Source organism: Triticum aestivum, chromosome 4D, assembly GCF_018294505.1.
Source record: "Triticum aestivum cultivar Chinese Spring chromosome 4D, IWGSC CS RefSeq v2.1, whole genome shotgun sequence".
NCBI lineage: Eukaryota > Viridiplantae > Streptophyta > Magnoliopsida > Poales > Poaceae > Triticum > Triticum aestivum.
Window position 1 is genome coordinate 472819240 of NC_057805.1, and position 21779 is coordinate 472841018.

The 21779-nt window shown below is 43.6% G+C and overlaps 2 protein-coding genes across 2 annotated transcripts; one reads left to right on the forward strand and one right to left on the reverse strand.

Annotated features, from left to right (window-relative positions):
* Positions 1–545: 545 nt before the first annotated feature.
* LOC123098736 (uncharacterized) lies at positions 546–15377 on the reverse strand. The gene is made up of 11 exons (XM_044520800.1): positions 15079–15377; positions 12707–12824; positions 12407–12590; positions 12247–12318; positions 4624–4806; positions 4363–4443; positions 4093–4179; positions 2469–2603; positions 1962–2169; positions 1733–1804; positions 546–1576 (listed from the first exon to the last, which is right to left on the reverse strand). Exons 4-9 carry the CDS (start codon positions 12265–12267, stop codon positions 2014–2016), a joined length of 663 nt encoding a protein of 220 aa, XP_044376735.1. The 5' UTR covers positions 12268–12318; positions 12407–12590; positions 12707–12824; positions 15079–15377; the 3' UTR covers positions 546–1576; positions 1733–1804; positions 1962–2013.
* LOC123098737 (uncharacterized) lies at positions 2868–3795 on the forward strand. Its single transcript, XM_044520801.1, has one exon. The coding sequence runs from the start codon at positions 2995–2997 to the stop codon at positions 3646–3648; it is 654 nt and encodes a 217-aa protein (XP_044376736.1). The 5' UTR covers positions 2868–2994; the 3' UTR covers positions 3649–3795.
* Positions 15378–21779: the final 6402 nt, after the last annotated feature.

Sequence of the window (21779 nt, forward strand, 5' to 3'; positions counted from 1 at the left end):
AGCAGAGATCAGACCTTCCAATCGGGAACGGGATGCTCGATCTGGGCAGAGAAATCGATCGAGGCAGTCAGGCCGAGCAATCAAGGGCAACGGCGGGAGGCGTCAATCAGCAGGGAACGAGGCCGGTTGGGGAGCGGAAGGTGGATCGCGCCCAGCCGCAGCACAGAGCGAGCGGAACCTTGGATTCGATCAGATGCAGAACAGCGCCAAGGGGAGGGAGGTCGCCGAGCGGATCTGCCGCTACCTCGAGGCCGAGGCCGTGCTGCAGGAACCTCTCGGCACAGCGGGTCTGGCGAGCGGGCGGCACCGGATCGTGGTCTCCTGCCTGAACTGCGTCCAGTCGTCGGGGCGGTCCGGAAGCAGTTGCAGCGACGGCGGCTTCGAGCGGGAGGGAGCGAGGAGCGGCTTCGAGCGGGGGGAGCCTTCGAGCGGGAGAGAAGACGAGCCGAACTCGATCGAGACGGATCAATAGCACGAGTTGCAGCGTGGAAAAAATTGACCTAGCTCTAATACCATGTTAGGAATAAGCAACTTGTATTCCCATGAGGCCATAGGCCGATATATATACATGTACAGGTGTGGAACATATGCAGAAAACCCCTTATACAACGGGATAAATACAAAGGGGTACATGACCTATATTATAACTCTAACAGTTAGAACTATCCTTGACTATGTAGTCGTCCTACATTGAAGCGAGTATTGGACACGAGAGATTTAATTATATTGTTCAGTTTTTATCAACCCAGGAAGAAAATATGAGGGGAAATTCATACATAGAAAGTTTAGTAAACCCACACCGGAAAGAAAAACAGCAAACAATGTTCACTTACACTACTCACCAGTTAGTCTTCATATTTGTCCTAGCAGCTTGGCCAACCTATTTTCTTTGTTGTCGTCGTCGGCAAGCTGGCAGGATGACATCCTCATCCCAGACAGCTCTGGTTCTTCTACAGCAGATAGTTGACAGTGAAGCATAATCTAGAAGGGGGAAATTAAGGAAAGAGCAGGGAATTAGTGAACTGAACATCGAAAGCGAGTAGGGGTAAGACTTATAACTCAAACAACAATTCTTTCGCCCCTATAAATTAAAAGAATTTTCTGTTTGACAGCATATATCCAAAGGAACAAACATGTTGTCTGTTTTATTTCCTTGACACACATCTACCCAGCGATCAAATGGTTCACACCTTTTTTTCTTCTTTTGACACATATCTCCTGAATAATCAAATGGTCGAATTCAAAGTACAGCAGTCATATTAGTGTGCCCGTTGTATCAGTTTTATGATTGGAATACGGTTTTCCCTGCATAAAAACAGATCCAAACAGCCAAGCCAACCGTCCAAAAGGTCTATGTATGTAACTAAATCAATAATCTAAAATCAGCAAGCAACATGCTTGCTGGGGAACACATGCTACTCTCCCAAGCACGATCTAGTTCACAAGAATTAGATACAAATGATTTAAATAAACAAATGGGAAACACATGATACTCTCCCAAGCAAAACCAGAAACCTGACTAAAATGACCGGAGGCCAAGTTCACATATGCTCTAGCCATGATTTCCCCCAATTTTCTGCAACCAAAATGAAAGTGCATGATTAATTTAGCAGCAGGTACAAGCACACACTTAACAAGGGACAATCCTCACTTGGGTATCAGAGGCGAACATGTGTGCATGACTAATTTAGAAGCAGGTAAAACAACACACTTAACAGGGGACAATCCTAACCTAGGTTTCAGAGGGGCATGGTTGAAGAACAAACACGTCGTCCTACCTCCTTGTTCAATTCATCCCTTCCCACTTCAAAAAAGAAACAGATTGACACAGTTCAGTAACAATAATAGTAGCACATTGTTTCATAAGATTTTATATGACAGAAATTTAGACGGGTTTAAACTAAAAAAAAGATAGAGCTGTCTAGGCATGGAAGAAAAAACCGAGTGGAGTAGGATATCACCAGGAGCCTAGGCCTGTCATTCTGGCCTTACCGACGCCAAACTGAAAGAGGGTCATTGCCTGCTCTCCTTATCGAAGCCAAATTTGAAGAGGGTCATTGCCTGCTCTCCTTTTTGCTCCCACCCAATTATCACCTGGTTGTAAGGGAGAGGCGGTGATGGCTTGGATCCACCCTGATCTTTTGCCCTGGTGGCCGGATTCGTCCCTCTCTGTTCACCAGCAGGGGAGTGCATGAGAGAGAATAAGAGAGATCTGGAAAAAGGGATTGACAAGTGGTGATGGGAGGAGGACGGGGAGAAGGAGAGAGAAGAAGGTAGGGCAGAAATTAAAACGAGATTCAGTAAGCTGCTTCAGAAATAAGAACAAAGTACACTGCTTTAGGATACTTTATATGAGTGAATCAGGCCCAGATATATCTTCCAAAAAGAATTCATGTGTACAACAACGATAGCCCTAGGGAGTGAAGAAATGGCATTATAATACCACGAGGGCAATGGATCCAACTCACCTTCATGTAGTCAGCAACATGACCTTCATAGATGTATTTGCGGTGAATCTCAGCGCCCAGCTGCTTCTTATCCTTCTTGAAGCCAGCAAGTCTCTTGTCACTGTGCGGAATATCAAGACCACCATCCAAAGCTCCCTGAAGTAGCCAACAGAGTGAAGCGGGTCTCAAACGGATAAATTGTATGCTCCCTAATTCAATAGCTTAGAACCCCCTAAATATAGAATAAAAGAAACACACCGACAACAGGCAATAAATTCAGTCCAAGATTAGGCATCCGGACCGCCCATGGAGCCACCTTCCGCTCCCGCGTGAGGAGGAAACAAGCCACTTCTTTCGCGCGTCCACCACCTGGACCATCGGGGATGGACGGACCTGCCGCTTCTGGATCGACCACTGGATCAATGGGTCTTCGGCCGCCGAGATTGCCCCCGCTCTCGTAGCACTCGTGCCGCGCCGGCGGCGGCGCCAACGCCTCGTCTCTGAGGCCCTTCAAAACTCGCTCTGGATTGGGGACATCCATGGTGCCATGGGCGCCGCTGCTGCGATCGAGTACGTCGATTTGTGGCGACGGATCCAAAGCATTCAACCTTCGGCCGAACCGGACAGAATCTCTTGGAAATGGACCGACAATGGGATCTACACGGCAAGCTCTGCGTACAAAGCCTTGTTCCATGGATCGACCGCCAGCCCATTCTGGCGTCTCATCTGGCGATCGTGGGCACCTGACAGCGCCAAGTTCTTTCTCTGGCTCGCCTCGATGGATCGCTGCTGGACGGCTGAGCGCCGCGCTCGCCATGGATTGCCTCAAGATCCCCTCTACAAGCTCTGCGGCCAAGAGCTCGAGTCCCTGGACCACCTACTTGCCCGGTGTGTCTTCTCCCGGATTACTTGGCACGAAATCCTCTCATGGTGCCGCCTACCAATCCCTACGCCGTGCTCCACCGACGCCTTCTTCGACTGGTGGTGCAAGACCAACAACACTGCCCCAGCTTCATCTCGCAAAGGGATCAACTCGCTCGTCGCGCTCACTGCCTGGTCCATTTGGAAGCACCGAAACGCCGCTGTCTTCGATAATGCCTGGCCCTCAAATGATGATCTTGCTCGCACAATCAAAGACGAGGCCCGCCTATGGGCACGTGCTGGAGCAACTAAGTTAGCATCCATCATTCCTGTAACCTAAGATCTATTGTAGCGAGGCTGAGCACCCTCCCCTCTGCTCATGTTGCACTCTCCGGGTCGCCTTCGGCGCATGATCCCTAGAGTTGCACCCTGTACTACCCCCCTATCAATGAAATGATACGCAACAATGCGTATTCACCAAAAAAAAGTCCATCCATGAGCCTGCCGCAGAGCGATGGATCAAACAACACTGTAAGTAAGCTATATATTTTTCTTGGCTTTTCATGTTTAACAACTACATCCTTTAAAATGTCTATTATTTAGATTTCTAACCTATCCAGCAAAATTATCAATCGCGTATTCAAGATCTGTAGGTAAACAAAATAAAAGAGACTTTTCACCACGAAACTCATCTAGTCATCACAAATCATAGCATCAGAATAAGAGAACAAAGTTTAACAGTGACAAAACAAAAGGAAATCAAAGCATTACAGCAGCAGCTCACCATGGCAATCCTGGAAAGCGAAGACTTGTCAGTGTAGAAGAGGTATGTGAAACCCTCTCTGCCTGATCTTCCTACTCTTCCTCGCGACTGCAGATAAAAAGAAAAGCTGTGAACTTGAGATCCATATCTCAGATTCATATACATCCAATTTTTTTGGCAAAAAAGGCAAAGTAAAAATCTGAGAACCAAAACCAACTGATAGAGCTGCGAGAGCCCAAATAGTTCTGCAAAGAAGAATCATTATTTCCCCATAAGAAAACTTCTCCATACCAAGTTGTATATTCTTCGACACATCCAGTGGGAAAAATATTTAGCAATAAAATTGGTCATTGAAGCTAAAGCACTATTCACCTATGCAACAAGAACATAAATTAGTATCAGAGTTCTAACATCAAATGTAGGTCTAGTCCATAATAAGCTAACTACCTGGAATACCTAGCAACTTAAAATATATGCTTGAATGAAGCTGCAGAATGAAACAAAAAAGGGAGACGAGTGAGAGCAGAGGGGAGAGAGGAGGTGGAGGCAAACCTGAACCGCCTCGGCATCCTTGCTCCTGCTCCTACTGTGCCGGGAAGGAGAAGGTTGCGGGGCGCAGGAGATGCATGGACTCGCCACTGTGCACAAGCTGCAGGTGTCGGCGCCCCACCTTCTGAGGCCACCGCACCACCGCACTGCGCATGCTCCTCGACGAAGAGTCAGAGCGCAGCCGAACTAAATCTCACAATCCACCATAAAGTTTGGTTCAAGATCACGGCGCCTAACTAAATCCAAATTGTTCCAAATTTATTAAAGATTCATTTATCCACCAACATAATAATCACCATGCTCATCTATTAGACCTAAAATCTCATAATCCACCAAACATCTTTGACTATCTTCTCAAGACACAACCACCTAACTAAATCCAACTAAAATCTCATAAATCACAGAGAAGTTTGGTTCAATATCACAATCACCTAACTAAATCCAAAATTTTCAAGATTAATTAATACACCGAACATCTTTGACTATATCCTCAAGATCACAATCAACTAACTAATCCATAAAAAATCTCATAATCCATCATAAAATTTGGTTGAAGATCACAATCACCTAACTAAATTCAAACTTTTTCAAGTTTATTAAAAGTTTATTTATCCATCAATAAAACAACCAACGTGCTCACCTACTAGTAGACCTAAATTCACATAATCTACTGAACATCTTTTACTAGCTTGTCAAGATCCCAATCACCTAACTATATCCAACCAAAACCTCATAATCCCCCGTAAAAATTGCTCAAAAGATCACAATCATCTAACTAAATCCAAATTGTTCCAAACTAAATTAAATATCTGTTTATTCGCCAATATAGTAATCACCATGCTCATCCACTAGACCTAAAATCTCATAATCCACCAAACATCTTTGATTATCATCTCAAGACACAATCACCTAACTAAATCCAACTAAAATCTCATAATCCAGCGTGAAATTTGGTTCAGTATCACAACCACCTAACTAAATCCAAATTGTTCAAGATTAATTAATCCACCAAACATCTTTGACTATCTCAAGATCACAATCAACTAACTAGTCCATCAAAAATCTCCTAATCCACCATAAAATTTGGTTCAAGATCACAATCGCCTAAGTAAATCCAAATTATTCCAAATTTATTAAAGATAAATTTACCCACCAATATAATAATTGACATGCTCACCTAGTAGACCTAAATTCATATAATCCACCGAACATCTTTTACTAGCTCGTTAAAATCACAATAAACTAACTAAATCCAACCAAAACCTTATAATCCACCATAAATTAGGTTAAAAGATCACAATCACCTAACTAAATCCAAATTGTTCCAAACTAAATTAAATATCTGTTTATCCACCAATATAATAATCACCATGCTCGTCTACTAGACCTCTCATAGTCCACGAAACATCTTTGATTATCATCTCAAGACACAATCACCTAACTAAATCCAACTAAAATCTCATTAATCACAAAGTTCAAGATTAATTAATCCACCAAACATCTTTGACTATTGTTAAGAAAAAGTATCTCCTCGAGATCACAATCAACTAAATCCATTGAAAAATCTCATAATCCATCATGAAATTTGTTCAGTATCACAATCGCCTAACTAATTCCAAATTGCTCCATGTTTACTAAAGAAGTCGCTTCTTCCTTGAGATTGAGGTTTCTTTTACCTCTAATGGCTTCTTTATTTCCTAAGAGAAGTATATTCAGGATCTTCTTGCTTATGCTGCTCTTATTGATTAGCACACTATTGAGACTGCTATGGAGCTCAACATCTACCTTTGTGTCCACCTCCGCTCCCTGGAAAGTCCGGATGGGCATCCGTTGCCTGGTGGCGGGTTGCTATGTGTGCTGTCTTGATCCCACATCCCGGGTTCCCTTGCTGGATGCCACCATAACCGCACGCTCAAGCACCAACAATGGCGAGCAAGAGCTCGGACAATCGGCGCATACCTGAATTTTACCCACGAGACGCGCCCGAGAACACGGCGCTACCTATCGTCAAGGTCAAGGGCGCACAGTAGAACGTGGGATGCTTAATCAAGTGCGTGACACAAAATCCACAAACAGGACAAGGACACCAAGCCAGATCAGCGAGGAACGGAAAGTGCACAGGCACGTAAGATGCTGGGTCAAGTCCATCTACTGCCACTACCCCCAGTCTCTCCACCTCTATCGCCTTGTTTACTAGTTATTTTCAGTAGTGGCATCATCGCCTTAAGTCACTTGTGTGGCCCTCATCTCTATCCACCAATATAATAAGCAAAATGCTCACCTACTAGATCTAAATTCACATAATCCATCAAACATCTTTTACTAGCTTGTCAAAATTACAATCTCCTAACTAAACCTTATAATCCATCGTAAAATTAGGCTGAAAGATCACAATCACCGAACTAAATCCAAATTGTTCCAAACTAAATTAAACATCTGTTTATCCACCAATATAATAATCACTATGCTCATCTATTACACCTAAAATCTCATAATCCACCAAAAAAAATTGATTATATTCTCAAGACACAATCACCTAACTAAATCCAACTAAAATCTCATAAATCACAAAGAAATTTGATTCAATATCACAATCACCTAACTAAATCCAAATTGTTCAAGATTAAATAATCCATCGAGCATCTTTGACTATCTCCTCAAGATCACAATCAACGAAATCTCGAAATCATAATCCATCATGAAATTTGTTCAAGATCACAATTGCCTAACTAATTCCAAATTGCTCCATGTTTACTAAAGAAGTCGCTACTTCCTTGAGATTGAGGTTTCTTTTACCTCTAATGGCTTTTTTATTTCCTAAGAGAAGTATATTCAGGATCTTCTTGCTTGTGCTGCTCTTATTGATTAACACACGATTGAGACTGCTATGGAGCTCAACATCCACCTTTGTGTCCACCTTCGCTCCCTGGAAGTCCGGATGGGCATCTGTTGCCTGGTGGCGGGTTGCTATGTGTGCTGTCTTGATCCCACATCACGTGTTCCCTTGCTGGATGCCACCATAACCGCACGCTCAAGCACCACCAATGGAGAGCAAGAGCTCAGACAATCGGCGCATACCTGGATTTTACCCACGAGACATGCCCAAGAACACGGCGCTACCTATCGTCAAGGTCAAGGGCGCACAGTAGGAGAACGTGGGATGCTTAATCAAGTGCGTGACACAAAACCCGCAAACAGAACAAGGACACCAAGCCAGATCAGCGAGGAAAGAAGAGTGCACAGGCACGTAAGATGTCAAGTCCATCTAATGCCACTACCCCTAGTCTCTCCACCTTTATTACCTTGTTTGCTAGTTATTTTCAGTAGTGGCATCACCACCTTAAGTCACTTTGTGTGGCCCTCATGTCTATCCACCAATATAATAATCAAAATGCTCACCCACTAAATCTAAATTCACATAATCCATCGAACATCTTTTACCAGTTTGTCAAAATTACAATCACCTAACTAAATCCAGCCAAAACCTTATAATCCATCGTAAAATCGGGTTAAAAAGATCACAATCACCGAACTAAATCCAAATTGTTCCAACTATATTAAATATCTATTTATCCACCAATATAATAATCACCATGCTCATCTATTACACCTAAAATCTCATAATCCACCAAAAATCTTTGATTATATTCTCAAGACACAATCACCTAACTAAATCCAACTTAAATCTCATAAATCACAAAGAAATTTGGTTCAATATCACAATCACCTAACCAAATCCAAATTGTTCAAGATTAATTAATCCACCGAACATCTTTGACTATCTCCTCAAGATCACAATCAACGAAATCTGTTGAAAGTCTCATAATCCACCATGAAATTTGTTCAAGATCACAATCGCCTAACTCATCCAAATTTCTCCATGTTTACTGAAGATCCATTTATCCACCAATGTAATGATCAACATGCTCACCTACTAGAACCAAAATTCACATAAGCCACCGAACATCTTTTACTAGCTCGCTAAAATCATAATCACCTAACTAAATCCAACCAAAACCTTATAATCCACAGTAAAATTAGGTGAAAATCACAATCACCTAAATAAATCCAAATTAAACTACATATATGTTTATCCACCAATATAATAATCACCATGCTCATCTTTTAGACCTAAAATCTCATAATCCACCAAACATTTTTTACTATCTTCTCAAGACACAATCACCTAACTAAATCCAACTAAAATCTCATAAATCACGGAGAAATTTGGTTCAATATCACAATCACCTAACTAAATCCAAATTGTTGAAGATTAAATAATACACCAGACATCTTTGACTAGCACGCACGCCTATCTTCTCTTCTCGAGAGGATGAAATCAATCTGGCTAGAGTGTTGACCACTACTAAAAGCAACTAGAAGTGATTCTCTCTTTTTAAAGAGGGTGTTAGCTACGATCATGTCGTAGGCTAGAGCAAAGCTTAAGACATCTTCTCCTTCTTGATTCCTGATGCCATAGCCAAAGCCCTCATGCACCCCTTCAAAACCTATGTTAGATGTACCCACGTGGCCATTGAGGGTCTCCTCCTATGAAGAGCTTCTCGCCAATCCGTACACTCCTGACCATGTCCTCCAGGCCTTCCCAGAACTTCCTCTTGGTGTTCTCATTGTGGCCTACTTGCGAGGCATATGCGCTGATAACATTGAGAACTAAGTCCCCAACTAACAGCTTGACCAGGATAATCATGCCCCCACATCTCTTGACGTCTACCACTCCATACTTGAGAATCTTGTTGATCAAGATGCCTACGCCATTTCTGTTTGTAACTGTCCCCGTGTACCACAACTTGAAGCCGGTATCCTCCACCTCCTTCACCTTCTGTCCTCTCCATTTGGTTTCTTGGACGCAAAAGATATCAACACTTCTCCTCACCGCTGCATCAACTAGCTCTCGAAGCTTCCCTGTCAGAGACCCTATGTTCCAGGTACCTAAGCAGATCCTCCTAGGCTCGGCTAGCTTCCTTACCCTTCGCACTCGTCGAGTCAAATGCGAAGACCCTTGCTCATTTTCCACTACATCAGGGTGCCGATGTAGCGCGCCACTAAGGATGCGACGACCCGATCCTCGCTCACTTGCCACCATATCCAGATCAAGATACGGCGTGCCATCGGAGGGGTGACAACCTGGCCCTTGCCCATTTGACACCACCCCAGGTTCCGATGTGGCACGCCGCTGAGAGGGTTACGTCCCAACAAAAATCTTTTGGGTTTCATCTCCATAAGAGTGGCTGAGTTTTTATGTTGGCTTGCCAGCCTATCACAACCCTCCTCCTTTACCAGGGCTTGGACCGGCTATGTTGAGACACCATAGGCGGAGTTGGTTCAATATCACAATCACCTAACTAAATCCAAATTGTTCAAGATTAATTAATCCACTGAACATCTTTGACATCTCCCTAAGATCACAATCTACTAACTAAATCCATTGAAAATCTCGTAATCCACCGTGAATTTTTTTTCAAGATCACAATCGCCTAACTAAATCCAAATTGCTCCATGTTTACTAAAGATCCATTTATCCACCAATATAATAACCACCATGCTCACTTACTAGAACAAAATTAACATAATTCACCAAACATCTTTGACTTTCTCGTCAAGATCACTGTCACCTAACTAAATCCAACAAACCGCAAAACACCATGAATTTGGTTGAAAGATCACAATCACCTAACTAAATCCAAATTGTTCCAAACTAAATTAAAGATTTGTTTATGCACCAATATAATAAGGGGGCTGCTACACGTCAGCCGGTGGATATTTTTAACAACAGATGTCTTGTTGCGGAGACATTTGCAACAGAGGTTATGTTGCTTTTTTTTTGGGCAAACTAGGTTGTGTTTGTGGTATTTGTTTTGCAACATGGGTTGTGTTGCAGATTTTTTTTGCAGAATGCGTCGTGTTGTGGGATTTGTTTTGCAACATAAGTCATGTTGCGGGATCTAGCCCCTGGAGATTTAGCTCTTCGTCGATTTGCAAAAAGGGGCTAGTTGCAGAATCTCTTTCTAAAACAATGGACCAGTTGCTCCAGACTGTCTAATGAAGCCCATCTAACAGACATGGAGGTGGTGGACGCTCGCATAAGATATGTCGGTTGAAGGGAATCATTTCCCATAAGATATGCTCATTTAACATACCTAAATTCTCATAATCCACCACACATTTTAACTATCTTCTTAAGACACAATCACCTAACTAAATCCACCCACAATCAAATAAATCACCGACAAATTTGGTTCAATGTCACAATCACCGAACTAAGTCCAAATTGTTCACGATTAATTAATCCAACGAACATCTTTGACTATCTCCTCAAGATCTCAATTAACTAATTAAATCCATTTAAAAATTTCGTAATTACCATGAAATTTGGTTCAAGATCACACCCGCCTAACTAAATCCAAATTACTCCAAGTTTACTAAATATCCATTTATCCACCAATATAACAACCACCATGCTCACTACTAGACATAAATTCTTACATAATCCATCAAACATCTTTGACTACCTCATCAAGATCACAATCACCTAACTAAATCCAACCCAAACATCAAAATCCACCGCGAATTTGGTTAAAAGATCAAAATCACCAAACTAAATTCAAATTGTTTCAAACTAAATTAAAGGTTTGTTTATCCACCAATATAATAGTCATCATGCTCACATACTAGACATAAAATCTTAAAATCCACCCAACATCTTTGACCATCTTCCCAAGATCATAATAACTTAACTAAATCCACCTAAAATCACATAAATCATTGTGAAATTCGGTTCAATATCACAATAGCCTAATAAATCCAAATTGTTCAAGATTAATCAATCCATCGAATATCTTTGAGTATTTCCTCAAGATCACAATCAACCGACTAAATCTTTCTAAAATCTCGTAATCCACCATGAAATTTGGTTCGAGATCACAATCGCCTAACTAAATCCAAAATTTCTCAAGTTTATTAAAAATTTATTATTCACCAATAAAATAACCACCATGCTCACCTACTAGACCTAAATTCACATAACCCACCGAACATCTTTTACGAGCTCGTCAAGATCACAATCACCTAACTAAATCCAATCAAAACCTCATAATCCACCGTGAAATTTGGTTTAAGATCGCAATCACTTAACTAAATCAAAAATGTTCCAAACAAAATTAAAGATCTATTTATCCACCAATATAATAATCAACACGCTCATCTACCATACCTAAAATCTCATAATCCACAAAACATTTTTTACTATCTTCTCAAGATTAAATCACGTAACTAAATCCACCTAAAATCTCATAATCCATCATAAATATGGTTCAATATCACAATCACCTAACTAAATCCAAATTGTCCAAGATTAATTAATCCACCGAACATCTTTGACTATCTCCTCAAGATCACAATGAACTAAATAAATGCATCAAAATCTCATAATCCACCATGAAATTTGGTGCAAGATCATAATCACCTAACTTAATCCAAATTGCTTCAAGTTTATTAAAGATCCATTTATCCACCAATATAATAACCACCATGCTCATTTACTAGACATAAATTTTCATAATCTATCGAACATCTTTGACTATCTCGTCAAGAAAGCAGCCAGCTTACCTTGTTGTTAGCAATTTGCATCTAGAATTGCTCAACACAACTAGAGATAGTGCCAAATGAGCCAGCATCAGCCTGCAGAAGGTCACATGACAAGTATGGTTGAATAAATGGATGCACAACTAAATGTGAAGTCCTGACCATAAAAAAGATATCACAGTACCTCTGCAAAAACATCACTTATCAACTGCTCAGCTCTGCTTATCTGGTCAGGAGTGCCCAAAAGATCAGCCAATCTTGTCCGTGATCCGGGTTGAACATCCATGTCCCTTGTTACTTATCTTTGCCCCTGACTAAAGTTGGATATGCTTTATAGTTTCTCCAGCATTTCCAATGATAACACCAACCTAAAAGAAGTTACAAACATTATCAGTTAGCAGAGCAAAAAAAACTGCACTTCATGCAACCTTGTATCAACTGCAAGAATGCAAAAACCAAACGAGTAAACTCCCAAGTAGCATACCTTCCATTTGGGATATCAATCCTTTTTGTTGTACTACCACTCTAGTATCCACCACCATATGAAGAATACTGATGTGTGTTTCCTTGAGAAGATAAGTGTGGGATGGAAGAACCATGGCCTGGAAACAAAACAACAACTCATTATATTATTGATAGATGCAGATCTGTTGAGTGAGAAGAACCTTCATGTGGACAACATAAAATGGGACAATAATGTCAGTACATAAGTAACAAATTAATAACGTTTAGAGCTGACTAAAAAGGCAAAAATATTACTGGAAATCGAGCTGACTAAAAATATTAGTGGAAATCACATCATCTATGTACTACAGGAGATAATAAAATGTTTGGCTCCATGCCGATAGACAATCATCAATTCAGTATGTTACTATTTTTTGCATGTTAAAAAGGAACCACAAAAACTATTGTCATTTGTTGCATCTAGCAGACAGGGCCAGTTCCACGAGACATTGAATAAAATATTACATGATATAGCAGAATCAAACTATGGATACATATTTTATTTGAGCTGGGCATAAAAGGATTGTTGTACATCAGTTCCAGCCTCTTATAGCTTCTGTTTGTCATCTAGATATTTAAGATATTTGGTCTGATGATCTCCCCTACATTTGCTTGTTTAAACAAACAGGAATTAAAGTTGATGGAATGCAAGAAAAAATAGTTTGTAATTAGATCTGTGATTCTGTGAATGCGAAGGTGCATTCTTACAAATTGTCCGCGCATGTTAGTTTCCCTGGCTGCATTATACAGACAACCCTGGTGGTGGTCGTCTGAGCATGCAAATAACAGGGAGCGAGCTGGAGACAAGATTACCAAGGGCGGTGGCCGTCTACGCAAGAACAGCTTTGACAAGTGCATCATACATTGGTGAGCACTGAGTACCAACTAACAAAATCCCCTATGTGCTAATAATGTCCGCTAATGATGTAATTGCATAAGCTTTTGTATGATGGTTCTCAGTACTAGGTTTGGAACTGGTTTTATTTATATGTAACTACATCTCTATGTGAAATTGGGATTGCTGAATTTGTCGGGTTCAACTACTAGTTCGAGCTGCCCGGTCTTCTCCTGCTGCCTTATCTGCCCTCCTCTTCAACCTAGAGTGTCCTGAAGCCTCAAGTATTAATGCTACCAATGGCAAAGATACAACAATTACCTTGTGTTTTCTACAGAAGTTTTAAATTGTTTTCATGCTCATAATTGTGTCGATGGTTGAACTGATTCAGAGGGGGGGAGGGGGGGGGGGGGGGGGGGGTTGATTAGATCATTGCAAAAGAGAGGGAGGGAGAGAGAAGTTTACCATGACACAACAAAAACTGTGGGCCCACCTTACTAACACATGCATGATGTGAAATATAACACAACTGCACCATTACGTGTTTGAAATTCAAAGTGTGTGAGTGGATGGTGGTGGTGGTGGTGGAAAGAGCTATTGCGAGCTTGGACCGAGGAGGTACATAGATGAAGATATTGCGGGCTTTAACGAGTAACCACGACTAGCTGATTCACAAGATGATCTTTAAGAAAAATTGGTAGTAATAGCTAAAACCTGTTTAGAAGCACAACTACAGTATGTGCACTTAATAAAATACAAGTCAGTTTTGCTTGTGCTTTGCTTTCTGTTTACGTTTTCCAGAAATTTACAAGGAATGGCATGTGTCGTCTATAACATGTCCCTTTTGTGTGAATGTTCAACTAGGAGTAGTTTCATCTCGAGCACTGCAATAATACATGCTACTCTCAGCGACTACTAACATGAAGTTGCACTCAGACTCTCGCATGTATTTTGGTACTTTTGCAGAGTACCGATGGTGTCCTTTTTGTACATATGAAACCCTACAATATCTTTAGAGCATGGAGGAGTTCGTTTGTGCTGCCAACCCTCACCATATTCTGCAAATATCACCGACTTCACCATCCATGAGTGGCAAGTCATGTTTTCTATTTTGTGGTGTTATAAGTAAAAAAATGTTCATATTCGATGGATGAGACCGTACAATGTATTTAGAACATCTAATCCACACATGTCTATAACTTTGAGCCTTGGATGAATAATTGATGATTGAACTGGGAACATGGGTGGTACCATAATCATGAAAGGCGTCTCCACGAGTTGATGCTACACGATATGAAGCTACAAGGTGACTCTGATTGTCTTCAAATCAATGGACGAAAGGGAGTAAATAATAAACAGGGTCAATTTGAAAAAATATCAATCAAGATAATATCTTCTTTGTGAGACGGTTATTAAAATTGACCATCAATTTGTGTCTACTTGATCATATTATGAGCCTACGGGCACTCTACTAGTCTAGTTAGGATTTGGCTGGCAGGGAGGGGGGATGAGCTTACTTCGCGGCGTAGTGGAGCTGGTACAGGCTTGAGCATCGACGTTATCGCCGTCGAAGCAGGAGCCGAGGAGCGCCGGGATGGCGGCGGCGTCCAGGTCGTCGTAGAGATGCGCGTCCGCCCCACAACCCACGACGTTGCCGCGCCTCTGGGCCGCATCCCCAAAAATCCACGACCTACTCTCCCTATAGGCTATAGGCCGCCTTGCGTGCCCTGGCTCCCTCGTCGAACCCGGTGGCGGAAGGCTACGCGGCGGCGATCTGGGAGCGTTCCCCGGCCGTGTCAGTCTCGTACGGGAGCGCGATGGGTACGCGGAGCGGGCCGCACTTGACGTGTAACCCTGTGTCGTCCGGGCGAGGGACTGGCCCGTACTTTGTGGGCCTGGTCCACATAGGGGAGACAGATGGGCTTGGAAGCGGGGACTCGGTGAGTACACTGCCGAGGTGAGGTGTGTGAAGCCCTAAAAAAAAGGTGAGGCGTGTGTGTTTTCTCAAAAAAAAAAGTGAGGTGTGTGTTACTCAAAAAAAAAGTGAGGTTCTATCTCAACTCCCGCGTCTCCTCCCCAAATCCCTCAACGGAGTGTGGCCTCTTCCACTGCATTCCTTCCTTTCTCCTGCCTTTCAGTCTCATTGCGCCACTCTGTGAGTGTAGAATCACTTCGAGTCCAAGTCGGTGAGCAGGGGACGAGGCGACTGTTGGCGGCCAGCATGGGAGGAGGAGGAGCATAGGGCTTGCATCGGCGCATCGCCGTCATCCCCACACTGGAGACAAGTGTTGGGACGACGGCCGGAAGCAGGACTCTCGGTGGGGCGGGAGCAGATGTTGGTCGGCTACTACTGGTAAGATGTACCCGGGAACTTTTAGTCCCACATCGTGGATTTAGCCGGTTTTCCACTAAGTTACAATTGTTTCCCTCGGCCATATCACCCCGATATTGGATTTCGAGTTCATATGAAGATTTGGCGGCCATTTTACCGGAGTACACACCATAAGACAGCCTTTCGAACGACCGCAAGCGGCCGTTTCGGCAGTTGTTTGACATGTTGTCATCTCCGAAAGTTGCCCTTCCAGACGAGATTCTTCACTGATTTCATTCCCGTTCAATCCCACGAGATCCGTGGCTCGTAAAGAAGAGACTGGGAGAGGATTTGGCTCATTGTGAGCCCTTGGATGAGGCCCATCAAGAGAGGAGCTAGGAAGGTTCCATATATATCATCTACAACCCTAGCCGCCGTCTCTCGCATTCCATCACATCTCATTCATCCACAACCCATCTCCATTGCTGCTCCACACCTGAGAAGAAATGACAACAACAAACGGGAGAAGGAGAAGGCTCCACCACCATGAGCACCGGCCTTAGGGCCAGTGCCCTCGCGCCGACGCAGCTGCCATAGGTTCCCCCATCTCTGTCACCTCGGGCGCGGCCATCATCATCACTACTGCGTCGCTGCCAACACCACCATGCCTTCTCCCTTCACCGGCTTGATGCCGGCTTGTAACTTGTGCCTAACCTTCATGAGTTTGATTGAGTAGTTGTACTAGTTCTTGAGGATATGGTTGAACCCTATATGATATTTGTTGCGATCCAATATTACATGTTCATAATTCGAGTTAGTAGCTGTTGGAAATATGCCCTAGAGGCAATAATAAATGGTTATTATTATATTTCTTTGTTCATGGTAATTGTCTATTGTTCATGCTATAATTGTATTGTCCGGAAATTGTAATACATGTGTGAATACATAGACCACAACGTGTCCCTAGTAAGCCTCTAGTTGACTAGCTCGTTGATCAACAGATAGTCATGGTTTCCTGACTATGGACATTGGATGTCATTGATAACGGGATCACATCATTAGGAGAATGATGTGATGGACAAGACCCAATCCTAAGCATAGCATAAAAGATCGTGTAGTTTCGTTTGCTAGAGCTTTTCCAATGTCAAGTATCTTTTCCTTAGACCATGAGATCGTGCAACTCCCGGATACCGTAGGAGTGCTTTGGGTGTGCCAAACGTCACAACGTAACTGGGTGACTATAAAGGTGCACTACGGGTATCTCCGAAAGTGTCTGTTGGGTTGGCACGGATCGAGACTGGGATTTGTCACTCCGTGTGACGGAGAGGTATCTCTGGGCCCACTCGGTAATGCATCATCATAATGAGCTCAATGTGACTAAGGCGTTAGTCACGGGATCATGCATTGCGGTACGAGTAAAGAGACTTGCCGGTAACGAGATTGAACAAGGTATTGGGATACCGACGATCGAATCTCGGGCAAGTAACATACCGATTGACAAAGGGAATTGCATACGGGATTGATTGAATCCTCGACACCGTGGTTCATCCGATGAGATCATCGTGGAACATGTGGGAGCCAACATGGGTATCCAGATCCCGCTGTTGGTTATTGACCGGAGAGGCGTCTCGGTCATGTCTGCATGTCTCCCGAACCCGTAGGGTCTACACACTTAAGGTTCGGTGACGCTAGGGTTGTAGAGATATGTGTATGCGGAAACCCGAAAGTTGTTCGGAGTCCCGGATGAGATCCCGGACGTCACGAGAGGTTCCGGAATGGTCCGGAGGTGAAGAATTATATATAGGAAGTCAAGTTTCGGCCACCGGGAAAGTTTCGGGGGTTACCGGTATTGTACCGGGACCACCGGAAGGGTCCCGGGGGTCCACCGGGTGGGGCCACCTATCCCGGAGGGCCCCGTGGGCTGAAGTGGGAAGGGAACCAGCCCCTAGTGGGCTGGGCGCCCCCCCATGGGCCTCCCCCCATGCGCCTAGGGTTGGAAACCCTAGGGTGGGGGGGCTTCCCACTTGCCTTGGGGGGCAAGGCACCCCCTTGGCCGCCGCCCCCCACCCTAGATGGGTTTGGCCGGCGCCCCCCCTCCCAGGGGGCCTATATAAAGGGGGGGAGGGAGGGCAGCAACATCTCAGCCTTGGGCGCCTCCCTCCTCCCCTGCTACACCTCTCTCTCTCGTAGAAGCTCGGCGAAGCCCTGCCGGCATCCCGCTACATCCACCACCACGCCGTCGTGCTGCTGGATCTCCATCAACCTCTCCTTCCCCCTTGCTGGATCAAGAAGGAGGAGACGTCGCTGCACCGTACGTGTGTTGAACGCGGAGGTGCCGTCCGTTCGGCACTCGGTCATCGGTGATTTGGATCACGGCGAGTACGACTCCGTCATCCACGTTCATTGGAACGCTTCCGCTCGCGATCTACAAGGGTATGTAGATGCACTCCTTTCCCCTCGTTGCTAGTATACTCCATAGATGCATCTTGGTGAGCGTAGGAAAATTTTAAAATTATGCTACGATTCCCAACAGTGGCATCATGAGCCAGGCCTATGCGTAGTTACTATGCACGAGTAGAACACAAAGCAGTTGTGGGCGTTGAGTTTGCCAATTCTTCTTGCCGCTACTAGTCTTTTCTTGTTTCGGCGGTATTGTAGGATGAAGCGGCCCGGACCGACCTTACACGTACGCTTACGTGAGACAGGTTCCACCGACTGACATGCACTAGTTGCATAAGGTGGCTAGCGGGTGTCTGTCTCTCCTACTTTAGTCGGAACGGATTCGATGAAAAGGGTCCTTATGAAGGGTAAATAGAAATTGGCAAATCACGTTGTGGTCATACGTAGGTAAGAAACGTTCTTGCTAGAAACCTACAAACCACGTAAAAACTTGCAACAACAATTAGAGGACGTCTAACTTGTTTTTGCAGCAAGTGCTATGTGATGTGATATGGCCAGAAGATGTGATGAATGATATATGTGATGTATGAGATTGATCATATTCTTGTAATAGGAATCACGACTTGCATGTCGATGAGTATGACAACCGGCAGGAGCCATAGGAGTTGTCTTTATTATTTTGTATGACCTGCGTGTCATTGAATAACGCCATGTAAATTACTTTACTTTGTTGCTAAACGCGTTAGCCATAGAAGTAGAAGTAATCGTTGGCGTGACGACTTCATGAAGACACAATGATGGAGATCATGATGATGGAGATCATGGTGTCATGCCGGTGACGAAGATGATCATGGTGCCCCGAAGATGGAGATCAAAGGAGCATAATGATATTGGCCATATCATGTCACTATTTGATTGCATGTGATGTTTATCATGTTTTTGCATCTTATTTGCTTAGAACGACGGTAGTAAGTAAGATGATCCCTTATGATAATTTCAAGAAAGTGTTCCCCCTAACTGTGCACCGTTGCGAAGGTTCGTTGTTTCGAAGCACCACGTGATGATCGGGTGTGATAGATTCTAACGTTCGAATACAACGGGTGTTGACGAGCCTAGCATGTACAGACATGGCCTCGGAACACACGCAATACACTTAGGTTGACTTGACGAGCCTAGCATGTACAGACATGGCCTCGGAACACGGAGGACCGAAAGGTCGAGCATGAGTCGTATAGAAGATACGATCAACATGGAGATGTTCACCGATCTTGACTAGTCCGTCTCACGTGATGATCGGACACGGCCTAGTTAACTCGGATCATGTTTCACTTAGATGACTAGAGGGATGTCTATCTGAGTGGGAGTTCATTAAATAATTTGATTAGATGAACTTAATTATCATGAACTTAGTCTAAAATCTTTACACTATGTCTTGTAGATCAAATGGCCAACGTTGTCCTCAATTTCAACGCGTTCCTAGAGAAAACCAAGCTGAAAGATGATGGCAGCAACTATACGGACTGGGTCCGGAACCTGAGGATCATCCTCATAGTAGCCAAGAAAGATTATGTCTTAGAAGCACCGCTAGGTGAAGCACCAATCCCAGAAACCAAGACGTTATGAACGCTTGGCAGCAGCGTGCTGATGATTACTCCCTCGTTCAGTGCGGCATGCTTTACAGCTTAGAACCGGGTCTCCAAAAGCGTTTTGAGAAACATGGAGCATATGAGATGTTCGAGGAGCTGAAATTGGTTTTCCAAGCTCATGCCCGGGTCGAGAGATATGAAGTCTCCGACAAGTTCTTCAGCTGTAAAATGGAGGAAAATAGTTCTGTAAGTGAGCACATACTCAGAATGTCTGGGTTGCACAACCGCTTGACTCAGCTGGGAGTTAATCTCCCGGATGACGCGGTCATTGACAGAATCCTTCAGTCGCTTCCACCAAGCTACAAGAGCTTTGTGATGAACTTCAATATGCAGGGGATGGAAAAGACCATTCCTGAGGTATATTCAATGCTGAAATCAGCGGAGGTGGAGATCAGAAAAGAACATCAAGTGTTGATGGTGAATAAAACCACTAAGTTCAAGAAGGGCAAGGGTAAGAAGAACTTCAAGAAGGACGGCAAGGGAGTTGCCGCGCCCGGTAAACCAGTTACTGGGAAGAAGTCAAAGAATGGACCCAAGCCTGAAACTGAGTGCTTTTATTGCAAGGGAAGTGGTCACTGGAAGCGGAACTGCCCCAAATACTTAGCGGAAAAGAAGGCCGGCAACACCAAAGGTATATGTGATATACATGTAATTGATGTGTACCTTACCAGTACTCGTAGTAGCTCCTGGGTATTTGATACCGGTGCGGTTGCTCATATTTGTAACTCAAAACAGGAACTACGGAATAAACGGAGACTGGCGAAGGACGAGGTGACGATGCGCGTCGGGAATGGTTCCAAGGTCGATGTGATCGCCGTCGGCACGCTACCTCTGCATCTACCCACGGGATTAGTTTTAAACCTCAATAATTGTTATTTAGTGCCAGCTTTGAGCATGAACATTGTATCTGGATCTCGTTTAATTCGAGATGGCTACTCATTTAAATCCGAGAATAATGGTTGTTCTATTTATTTGAGAGATATGTTTTATGGTCATGCCCCGCTGGTCAATGGTTTATTTTTGATGAATCTCGAACGTGATGTTACACATGTTCATAGTGTGAATACCAAAAGATGTAAAGTTGATAACGATAGTCCCACATACTTGTGGCACTGCCGCCTTGGTCACATTGGTGTCAAGCGCATGAAGAAGCTCCATGCAGATGGACTTTTGGAGTCTCTTGATTACGAATCATTTGACACGTGCGAACCATGCCTCATGGGTAAGATGACCAAGACTCCGTTCTCCGGAACAATGGAGCGAGCAACCAACTTATTGGAAATCATACATACCGATGTGTGCGGTCCAATGAGTGTTGAGGCTCGCGGAGGATATCGTTATGTTCTCACTCTCACTGATGATTTAAGTAGATATGGGTATGTCTACCTAATGAAACACAAGTCTGAAACCTTTGAAAAGTTCAAGGAATTTCAGAGTGAAGTTGAGAATCAACGTGACAGGAAAATAAAATTCTTACGATCAGATCGTGGTGGAGAATATTTAAGTCACGAATTTGGTACACACTTAAGGAAATGTGGAATAGTTTCACAACTCACGCCGCCTGGAACACCTCAGAGAAACGGTGTGTCCGAACGTCGTAATCGCACTCTATTGGATATGGTGCGATCTATGATGTCTCTTACCGATTTACCGCTCTCATTTTGGGGCTATGCTTTAGAGACTGCCGCATTCACTTTAAATAGGGCTCCGTCGAAATCCGTTGAGACGACACCGTATGAATTATGGTTTGGGAAGAAACCTAAGCTGTCGTTTCTAAAAGTTTGGGGATGCGATGCTTATGTCAAGAAACTTCAACCTGAAAAGCTCGAACCCAAGTCGGAAAAATGCGTCTTCATAGGAT

Coding starts and splice junctions, on each gene's coding strand:
- LOC123098737 (XM_044520801.1), top strand. CDS start 2,995: ATGGGCGCCGCTGCTGCGATCGAGTACGTCGATTTGTGGCGACGGATC.
- LOC123098736 (XM_044520800.1), bottom strand. CDS start 12,267: ATGCAAATTGCTAACAACAAG. Junction 2,604..4,092: donor CGCTTTCCAGGATTGCCATG/GTGAGCTGCTGC, acceptor TGGCTACTTCAG/GGAGCTTTGGATGGTGGTCT. Junction 2,170..2,468: donor ATGTTGCTGACTACATGAAG/GTGAGTTGGATC, acceptor GCTGGTGAACAG/AGAGGGACGAATCCGGCCAC.